At 32.2% G+C, this 10,802-nt stretch overlaps 1 protein-coding gene and 1 long non-coding RNA gene across 10 annotated transcripts; both read left to right on the plus strand.

The window, feature by feature from the left end:
- The first annotated feature begins 1,641 nt into the window (after nt 1–1,641).
- On the plus strand, nt 1,642–2,116 carry LOC139894224 (uncharacterized). Its single transcript, XR_011774858.1, has 3 exons — nt 1,642–1,763; nt 1,856–1,949; nt 2,035–2,116. It is a non-coding gene; the product is annotated as an uncharacterized lncRNA (long non-coding RNA).
- A 1,274-nt stretch (nt 2,117–3,390) lies between these two features.
- LOC139893274 (uncharacterized) lies at nt 3,391–9,969 on the plus strand. 9 transcript variants are annotated; one of them, XR_011774431.1, is made up of 9 exons: nt 3,391–4,329; nt 4,418–4,908; nt 5,012–5,241; nt 5,353–5,461; nt 5,692–5,741; nt 5,840–5,944; nt 6,043–6,160; nt 6,235–6,287; nt 9,116–9,969. XR_011774431.1 is itself a non-coding variant. In XM_071876430.1 (8 exons), exons 4-7 carry the CDS (start codon nt 5,376–5,378, stop codon nt 6,135–6,137), a joined length of 336 nt encoding a protein of 111 aa, XP_071732531.1. In that variant the 5' UTR covers nt 3,391–4,329; nt 4,418–4,908; nt 5,012–5,263; nt 5,353–5,375; the 3' UTR covers nt 6,138–6,160; nt 6,235–6,304. The 9 variants fall into 9 exon arrangements, 2 of the variants coding, with proteins under 2 accessions (XP_071732531.1, XP_071732530.1); XR_011774432.1 differs by lacking the exon at nt 9,116–9,969 and adding an exon at nt 6,576–6,626; XR_011774435.1 differs by lacking the exon at nt 9,116–9,969 and having other exon boundaries at nt 5,012–5,052; nt 5,127–5,241; nt 6,235–6,304.
- Nucleotides 9,970–10,802: the final 833 nt, after the last annotated feature.

Raw genomic sequence — 10,802 nt, forward strand, 5'->3', positions numbered from 1 at the left:
TATTTCTTTTGGAAAATATGCAATGTTGAGCAGCCTATTGTGATGTTATTGTATCTAATAGTTTCTTTAAATTATTGTATCTGCAGGTGTTCTAAGCAATGTTTGAATTTCATGACTCTCTTTCGAGTATGTTATTGTAAGCTTCTGTAAGGTTTGTTAATGAAAGGTTTGTTAGTATGGATTTACTTTTAGAGCTTAAAAGTAAATCCATACTACCACTTTATTATATTTGTGGGCTTAATCTGGACTTATATATCTATATATCTATATTTTCATATTTGTATTTCTATATCTTGTGTGTTTTTTTATTTTATTTTATTTATTATTATTATTATTATTATTATTATTATTATTATTATTATTATTATTATTATTATTATTATTAATTTTTTATTTTTTTTTGAAAGATATGGCATAGTTAGAGATGCAAATTGCAGCCATGTGAAATTTAACTTTCAAATTTTGTTCTTTTACTACTTGGACTTCTATACTATCTATAATATGAATGGTATAAGAAAGGATGTTATGATAAGGAGTAGTGTTTCTTAATCAATAACGAGGAAAACAGGAACTATAGGAATGAACTTAACACATGTGAAAGTGAAAATGATGCCACATAATGTTAAAAGTTTTAAGGTTGCATATAGACACCTGATTGAGGAGGTATTATTTTTATTTATTTATATCATTTTAGTTATTACCTGAATGTTATGAACAAATTTTTTTTGGGAGCCAATGCTATCTCAATTTTTGTCCAATTTAGTAAGCAGTTTATAATGACTTTGAGTGGGTTGTTGTTTGAATAATTCAAAGTTGTGTTATTATAATGACTCTATAGTCTTTTGTAAATTTGGATTCTCAAATCCAGCTTTTTATTGGTAATGCATTCACATTCACTTGATGTATATGGGTGTGGAAGTTTAAAGATGCTGGATGGTTTGCTGACATGGGTCGTGTGCTAAATTTGGGTGTTTCAAGTGGTGGGTGCAAGTTGGGTCATAAGTTGCACTTTTTATTTAGTTACTGGAGTTTTTAACTTATACTTTTTATGAGCATATATATTTGTAATGGCCTGATGCTGCCGCTTTGCACGTTAAAGTACATGAAGAGTATTTGGCTTTCAAAGTAATGTACAGTCTCGAAAGTAAAATGTAAGTCATGTATTAGAATTTGTTTAACTTAAAATGTTATGATAATGATAATAAAATATATGTATTCTTATTAAAAAAAAAAAATCTAACGAAGTTCTTTTAGTTTACTAAAACCGTTTTTTACTTAGTCTTTTTCATGTTTCGTCTTAAACAAACCCGTGAATTCACGAGTCTTATATGTTTTACTAAATGAAAGGTTCAAAGACTTCATAGACTCGAGGTGGACAAGGAAGCTACTGTTATAAGATGAGAAGAAATGAAAACGGGATCTTATGCACATGGAATTGGGCAATGAATCTCACAGGGAGATTAGGTCAGGTGAGCTTCAGAGTTTGTTCAAAGACTTCAGGGGTGATGTTCAGTAACAAAACAAAAGACAAACAAGCTAAAAGTATGCATTATTGACTATCAAAGCCAAGATCATTTGATCGATGTAGCGCAACTAGATTTTTTTTTTTTTTTTTTTTTTTTTTTTTTTTTTGGTAGGGAGATCAACTTGAAGAATATCAACCACCTTGTGAAGTGCAAAGTCATAAAGCTACTATAGAGATTAAGAGTCGTTATAATGGGAAAGTTGCTAACGTTTTGCATATTCCCGGTGATATTATAAAGGTATTACTAATTACTAATAATAGTTCCAAGGTTAATTCTGTTATAATTAACTCAATATTGTATAATGAAATTGGATTGATAATATTATGCAGAGGTTTTCTTTCTTACAAATGTAGGTATGGAAACATATACGGATATAATAAAAAATTCATTAGAAGAAGCAATGAAGTTGTAGGAATTTTATAGGTTAGGGATTATATCAACCCTTTATGAAAGTATATAACCATTTATAAAATTCACATGATCACCTGATTTGTATGTCTTCTTTCAGGTAATCGAATGTCTGTTAAGGATGGAGGAATAACCATAGTTTCTTAGAATAAAAAGCAGACTCATTGTACACTAAAGCCACGTGATTTTCCTTTCGAAATACTACACGGTATGTTATTAGCAGTTGAAGTTAAGATTTGGCTACTACTCATATGCTTTATTCATATTTGATTTGGTTAGTGATATACCTATGTTATGCCCAACTGCAATACTATGTAGACGAGTCGTACAAGTTAAAAATTCATCCAAAGCGAAATACTATTTATGGATATATGCGGTTCGTATATGCTGTTTTAAAACTTTTTGCACTTCTTTATTCTATTTATTTGGTTCATTACTTTGATAAAGAAAAATTCAGCAAAAATGCTTTAATCCATCTTTTAATATGTTCCATCCAAATGTTTAGAAAGTAAAATATTCATATTAGGTTTTATGCTCGAGTATTGACTTTTGAAAAACAACAGGTCATGTTTAAAATGAATATAAACATGTGTGAGGTTAAATGTGTTTTAGATTAGTCTGGTGTCGATTGGTGGGTATTTGGGAACTTTTTTAGTGGTAATAGGGTGTATTTGGGTATAGCTTTGATTGTCTATAGTCAAACGGCAGGCTATTGGGCTTAAAATGGTTGTGCTTATTTAAAGACGAATTATGGTGATATCATGTCCTTGATATGAAGATATATGGTAGATCATGTGATAAAGGTTACATCAGAGGAGTTGAAGTCTACCCAACTTATTGTTACTACTACTATGAAATATCCACAAGCCTCAATTTTTTAGTTTTGCTGAAATGTTGACTTTCAAAAGTCATCGAATTATGGATTTGAAAGATGCATATTCTGATATGGGTGAACACATTTCGTATATAGATGGAATTGGTGATACAAGGTATACAAGCAGTTGAAACATCAAAGTTGATTTAAGATGGAAATAGAATAAGTTCTCTTATTAACCTCATTCGTTTCATTTGGCTGTCATTTGTAAGTGTTTTTATCAATACTTTGAACAAATTAAATGCATTTGTTGAATTCGAAACATTGTTTGTTTACATGTCAACGCATAAGTTTTATATTGACAATGTTGTGTTTCTTTTGTAATTATTTCATTAACATTTTATACTTAGTTTTTAATAAGCCCGCCGTGCAACGCACGGGCTCTTAAAGTCTATATCTATAAATAAGAATAAGAAGATCAATCACACACACATTGAACAGACTAACAGAGTCTCCTCTCAACTCACTCGCCGGTTGTATAACCACCAGATCGTTCTTTTTCTTCTTTATTAGGGTTCTTTCTTTGATTCTGTTACCAAGTTCAATCACGCTCTCGTATTTTTTTTTTTTTTTTTTTTTTTATCTAATCGATTGATCTCATTAATCCTCCACGACACCTCCTTCATCCTTCTAATCACTGTGTACGTTTATTAGGGTTTTCTTTTGATTTTCTTAAGTTATTACCAAATTACTGTTTCTATTTTCTTCTACAGTGTTAAAATTCTTAAAAACTAGGGTTTATGTCTTGATTTTGTCCAAATTAAGTTTTTTAATCGATATTGTTTTATTTCTTGATTTATTAGGGTTTTCTTTTGATTTTCTTTAGTTATTACCAAATTATTGTTTCTATTTTCTTCTACAGTGTTAAAATTCTTAAAATCTAGGGTTTATGTTTTGATTTTGTCGAAATTAGGTTTTTTAATCGATATTGTTTTATTTCTTTGATTTATTAGGGTTTTCTTTTGATTTTCTTTAGTTATTACCAAATTACTGTTTCTATTTTCTTCTACAGTGTTAAAGTTCTTAAAATCTAGGGTTTATTTTTTCACTTTGTCGAAATTAGGTTTTTTCATCGATACTGTTTTATTTCTTGATTTTTTAGGATTTTTCTTTTGATTTTGTTGAGTTCTTTGAAACTTTTTTTCCTTCTTTTGATTCTAATTTGATATATGCAATTGTGCATACGGGAGTTTATCAGGGTTTTTTTTTTTGATTTTTTTAAGTTATACGGCTTTTTCTTGTGATGTTTTTAAAAACTATCAAAAATCAGGGTTTTTTTTTCCCGATTCTTTACTTTCTTTGAACTGATGATTTTGGTTGTTGTTGAGAAATTGGTTCTATTTTGTTAAATTCAGGTTAAGACGTTTAAATTTTCCACCTTAATGGTAATTTAAACACTGATCACGAGTTTTTAACCCTTTTTCCTTTGCCCTGTTGCTACCTACACTATCATCAAAAATAGACTGCAAGTTTGTACTCTAATTGAAATCTTGTTCACATGGGCAAAATAGCTTTGAATAGGTAGCTGTTAGATTTTTTTTGTAATTTTCAGCAAGAACTTAAATTTTATTTTCTCATGTTTTTGTGACTGTCTCATTCTTGTTTTCAGATTTATATGACAGCCTGAAGATTGGGATGATAAGGAGTTTATTCCTGACCCTCAAGACAAGAAGCTTCAGGTAGTAAAATTATGTACTTAAATGTGAACTTAAATTGATTAGCATGCATTAGTAACTATTTGATTCTTGATTATCAAGCTTCCGACTTCTTACTATTTGGCCCCATCTTGTATGCCGTTGGAGGTTTTTTGTGTGTTAAAAATCATACCTGATTTATAGCAAAATTTAGTTTCATGTTATTTGACTATTCTTTGATTGTTCTTCCTTTGCATGTTTCTACTTTTAAAGAACTAATTGTGCTATTATGTTTAAGTCTAAAGTCTATTGTAAAACTGCGCGGCCTGATGAACTATCCAATTAATTGTCATCAAGTTATCCACCGTAATCGAGTACTTCGATAACCTACTCAAATTTTGCTGATTTGTGGCATCTCAAAGAAGTGGATGCTCAAATTTTAAGCATTCACAGAAACCCCATTAAGGTAATCGCTTAAACATGGTTACAATAGCTCTTGTCAAATTTATATTTGATGCTTTGCTGATGTGTCATCACCTTATTAAAATTTTGTGTATCTGTCATTGTAGGTTTTGGGTAAAGGGGTTTACCATGGCAAAATCTGTTATGTGTAGGTTCAACTCCTTAAGAAGAACTTCAGATCATTTTTTATACTGTATGATTTCTATAAAGAATATTGTGCAGAAAACTGGATTTAGCTTATTAGCAATTTGGGATGGATATGATGTTACTGTATCATGTTATCTTATTTACAAGTCTACCGGCCTCATGGGTTTGATTATAAAGCAAAAAGGACTCGGTATACGTAACCCAAAATTATTGTATTTTCTATATCTTCCTTCATTAATGTTTGTAATCATCAGCTAGACGTTAATGTTACCATTTATATTTGTTTCTTTTTCGAATGCAGAAATAGGCTGCTGAGTGCTGTAGATGGTTGTCCAAGTGTTGGCGTTTTCTGAGCATGTAACCTTGTTGCAGGGCTGGACTAACAATTATTTAAATGGAATGAATCTTAGGTTTTCTTCAGACAAAATCCAATGGTTTCATTCAGTTTTGTAACTACTATAACATGATGTGGAATTATAACTAGTCATAAGTTAGTTCTACTTAAATTGAAATGTAATTAAAATAATACACCGAATTAAACATGACACATTTCTTATCTCGAGTATTACATGTCTTCAGCCTGCACATCTTTCCTTATTAGGTTTCATCAATTATGAATAACTGGATTTCTTATTTTCAGGTTTGGGTTGAATATGGGCTTGGAATTAAATGCCACTCTCTTTAGTATAGGTAAAACAATCCAAATCAGGTTGTGTTAACCCACTAACAATTTCTTGTTTGTTCTTTGAAATACAGTTTAATTTATAGTTCACTGGATATGATTACAGAAACAACAATATTAGCATACAATTATAATCTTCCCGGCGCCGCAAAAATTGACGGAGAACTAACTGCCATATATCAAGTCTTTATAGAAGATCTAGTGCTGTTCGGTAGGTCTCTTTGACTATTGTCCTTATTTTGACTTTTAAGCCTCATAATTTTTATCCTGGATCATATTTGCTTGCTTGTTGTTTTGTGATGTAACAAGGAAAACTGCTAGAAGGGTCCCGCAAAGAGATAAGCGTATTCCAAATTCAGGGGTTGAGCAAGTTTTTCAAGCCTATATACTGTCAATATTTATGAACTTGAAGAAGGGCTCTTTGATGGTAATAAATCTATTTAAAACACGAAAGATAACTTAAGTTCATTATAAATTTTTTATCTATAGAATCTTGTGCAGAGTTTCCGGAGTATGCTTTGCAATTTGGGATGATTATGATGTTACTGTATCAGGTTATCTTTTTTTATCATTTTTTATCAGGTTATCTTTTTTTACAAGTCTACCAGCTTCATGAGTTTGATTATAAAGTAAAAAGACTCGGTATATCTAACCTAAATCTATGTATTTTCAATATATACATACTACAATAAAATTTTTAATCGTCAGTTCTACTTGAATGGAAATATAACTATAATTATACACCGAATTGAACAGAAAAAGATGATCACACTCTCCCTTCAACTTAATCGCTGAATCCTGAACGGTCACATTCTTATTCATATCTATATCCATAAATATAGATCTTGTCTTTTGGTAGTAGGCTGGCTGCTTTAATTTCTTGAAAAGATCTTGACAAGGAAGCACTGATAGAGATACTGCAGTTAATGTGGAAATATAAGTACTTACAGGGACTATTTGTGTAATAAGTTCACCTCATTACCTAAAGAAAAAGGTTTTCGTAAAGAAAAATAAAGAACCGGAAACTAGCCAAAAAGAAATTCAGGCAGATCCCCTTTGGAAAATGCTAAACCAAAAGGATGAAGAATGGAAGCAAGCTATCAAAGATCAGGCAAAAGAGTCAGCAGCAGAATGGAGGATCAAAGAGCAAGAAGCCCAACATGAAAAAGAAAAGTGGTTAACGGAGAAACAAACCTTAATAAAGGAAATAGGTGATTTGTTAAAAATCACCGAGTGCATGAAAACCCAATTGGAGCAACAAAGGAATGATCAAATAAAAATGAAAGAGTCAATGGAAGTCCAAATCATCAAGCTTCAACAAAAAATGAAGCCTTGAAAAGGAAATTTGATGAGCAGTTCAATCATGAAGAAGTGTTTCCTTTATTAGGAAAACAAGTTAATGCCTTAATAGAAAGATGAAGTTCATAGCACCATGAAGGCAGGAGACATTAAACAACCAAAAGTAAAGAAAATCAATAATCAACTTTACAATGTTGAGGTGGAATTCGATATACCTGGAATTAGATTGTTCAAAGTCAAAGCGATTATTGATACGGGAGCAACCTCTTATTGCATAATTGCCAAAAGAAGCTCTAGAAGAAATGAATAAAATTGTTTAACGGTCTTAATTCAAGATAACCATCCAGTCAAAGAATAAGAGCCGGAATTTTCTGAATAGAGGGTAACAAATTCAGAATTACTCTAATCTATGCTCTAGATATGAGAACTGGTTATGGTATCGACATGCTAATAGGTACTAATTTCACTAGATCCATGAATGGAGGAATAAGGACAGAAGGTGATGAAGTAACGCTTTACAAAAAGGTTACAAGGATCAAAACAACCCCTACAACTGAAATTACCGCGGCAACAATAGAGGAATTGGAAATTGATGAAGATATCTATTATGAGCTACAAGAAAATGTATCTTTCTCAAAAGAAGATTCCAAAAAGTTAAAAGTAAGGTTTAAGCCTATCTTAAAAGAGCTGAAGGATCAAGGATACGTTGGTGAAGAACCATTGAAGCAGTGGAAGAAAAATGGTGAAACTTGTAAGCCTGACATCATTAATCCGGATGTCACTATACAAGACAAACCATTATAACATGTTACTCCAGCACTGGAAGCGTCATTTAAAAAGCATGTAGATGCTTTGCTAAAATTGGAAGTAATAAGACCAATCAAGAGCAGACACAGAACTATGGCAATGATTGTCAATTCTGGAACAACCGTTGATCCGGTCACAGGGAAAGAAACTAAAGGAAAGGAGAGGATGGTATTCAATTACAAAACTCTCAACGATAAAATACCTACAAGGATCAATATTCCCTCCCTGGAATAAACACACTTCTAAAACGAATAGGGAACGCTAAGGTCTTCTCTAAGTTTGATCTTAAATCAGGATTTCACCAAGTTGCTATGGAAGAAATCAATTCCTTGGACAACATTTCTTGTCCCAGGGGGACTTTATGAATGGCTTGTAATGCCTTTTGGACTCAAAAACGCGCCAACAATATTTCAAAGAAAGATGGATAAATGCTTCAATGGAACTGAAGAATTTTTTGCCGTCTATATAGACGACATCCTTGTATTTTTAAACAATGAGTCGGAGCATGTAAAACATTTGAAAATTATGCTCCACATATGCAAAGAAAAAGGGTTAATACTATCTCCAACAAAAATGAAGATCTCAGTCCCCAAAGTTGAATTTTTGGGAGCTATAATTGGCGAAAGTAAAATTAAACTGCAACCACATATTATTAAAAAAATATGTGATTTTGATGTAGAAAAGTTAAAAATCAAGGCAAGTTTAAGGTCATTTTTAGGAATCCTAAATTATGCTAGGAATTATATTCCTAAGTTAAGTCGTCTTCTTGATCCATTATACGAAAAGACGAATCCTCATCCTCATGGAGATAAAAGAATGAAGCAATTTGATTATGAAATAGTCAGAAAAATAAAATAAAAGGTTAAATCATTACCAAACCTCCAAATACCACCAGAAGAAGCATACATTGTTATTGAACTGATGGATGTATGAAAGGATGAGGAGGAGTTTGTAAATGGAAAACAAGAAAAGAAGATTCAAAAGGATCAGAGAAAATCTGTGCATATACAAGTGGGAAATTCAAAGTGATTCAGTCAACAATTGATGCTGAAATTAACGCATGCATCAATTCTTTGGAAAAATTAAAGATTTACTATCTTGATAAAAAAGAAATTACCCCGAGAAGTTACTGTCAAGCAATAATTAGTTTTTATAACTAAACTAATCGTAACAAAACATCTAGGGTTAGATGGTTAAAATTTGCAGATATCATTACATGAACAGGGAGTTAAAATCAAAATTGAACATATTGATGGTAAAAAAAATGTTCTTGCAGATTCCTTATCAAGACTTGTGAATCTTTGTTTCACAAAATGTACATGTCAAACAAAAGATATTCTGATGAAGAGTCTAGCAGTGACAGAGAAGCTACTAGGAGAAGTTGTTCAGTCAAGGAAAAGGAAGAATGGTTACGAGCAAATAATCCAGATTTCAAGCCATTGCCAAGAATATATAATTAACCATTCGCCTTTCAAGAACCAGGAGCCCTCTACAGATACTACCAAATTAAAGCAAATACAACTCCCATACCCATTGGAGAAGCAGCAATATTCTCTGGAGTGTCACGAAAAATTGAACATGGGCTGCAAACCTCCAAACAATTCGGGACTTCAAAGCCCAAGTCAATACAACTCCCATACCAATTGGAGAAGCAGCAATATTCTCTGGAGTGTCACGACTAATTGAACATGATATAGCAGCAAAAGTAGTTGCAGCCATGCGAAACCTCCAAACAATTCGGGACTTCAAAGCCCAAGTCTGTCTCTCAAAAGCAACAAGAGATAATTTCTACGGAGACCGTTGGCTCGATGTCAAAAGACAAAATAAGCAGGTCCGAAAAATGCTTGGTGAACTTGAGGTCCTATGCAACGAATTGGGCTGACACCCAATCTAAATACAAACATATGTTCAAGGCCCAAGCTAAGCTTCCAGAAGCTGACGCAATGGATGATGAAATTGATAGACGACAACAACTTCATAATACATCTATGAAATACAATCAAGCAATATGGCTAGTGGATGAAAATTGGGGACAACCAATAAAATCACCCCTGTAATTATAATGAGAATCATCGAAGTAACAAGCAAAGCGTGGTGGGACCGCTTTCTAGAGTTACCTTTAAATAAACGGTGTGTAATAAACCTCGTGCATAATAAAAATAATGGTAGCCCCGGAATGTTGAAAATCTCGACTACTTTAAGTGTGTTGAGCCAGACCTTTTTTCTTTTAAACTCCGTACTTGACCTTTTGAAAGGGGATATCTTTAATGGGGATAATGGGATATTTCTTTAAATGATTAAAAATAACTGACCATTTAAAACAACTAATATTGGACAATCATCCACCGTTAACCTTGAATAGAAGGCTTAGCCTGCCATTAAGCTTATAACAAATTTTGTTTACAAACTCTGATACCAGGGTTTATCGTCCCGTAAATGTGTAAATGTAAAAATTAAGATAATATTGGATCGCTACTTCTATATCAGTACAAAGTTATAAACTGAAAATAAAGACGTAGTTAAAAGATATGATATTTTTTTAAACACACCTGGATATTAATATTGCACTCAAAGATTTCTTACAAGATTGAGAGATAAGTGTGTAGACTTCGATGCCCCTCGAAGGAAAAATTACACAAACTTATATAGGCGAATTCATGTGGCATATCGAATCGAACATTCGTACATTAATTACAGAAATATGAAAACGTATCTAATATGCATTATTTAGACACAAATTTCTACAAACAGAACCTACTACTTTTGACGTTAAGGAAAAGGTCTGGCTCCGCACACTTAAAGTAGCCGAGATTTTCAACTTCCTGGGGCTACCTTTATTTTTATTATACACGAGGTTTATTACACTCCGTTTATTTAAAGGTAGGCTTAGCCTGCCATTAAGCTTATAAAACTTTGTTTACAAGCTCTGATACCAGGGTTAACGGTGGATGATTGTCCTTACT

Source organism: Rutidosis leptorrhynchoides, chromosome 2 (genome assembly GCF_046630445.1).
Source record: "Rutidosis leptorrhynchoides isolate AG116_Rl617_1_P2 chromosome 2, CSIRO_AGI_Rlap_v1, whole genome shotgun sequence".
Taxonomy (NCBI): domain Eukaryota; kingdom Viridiplantae; phylum Streptophyta; class Magnoliopsida; order Asterales; family Asteraceae; genus Rutidosis; species Rutidosis leptorrhynchoides.

Excerpts from the sequence above, each read along its gene's own strand:
- LOC139893274 (XM_071876430.1), top strand. The coding sequence starts at position 5,376 with ATGGTTGTCCAAGTGTTGGCGTTTTCTGAGCATGTAACCTTGTTGCAG. Across the intron at positions 5,462-5,691 it reads TTAAATGGAATGAATCTTAG|GTTTGGGTTGAATATGGGCT; the intron begins GTTTTCTTCAGA and ends TCTTATTTTCAG. Across the intron at positions 5,742-5,839 it reads TGCCACTCTCTTTAGTATAG|AAACAACAATATTAGCATAC; the intron begins GTAAAACAATCC and ends ATATGATTACAG.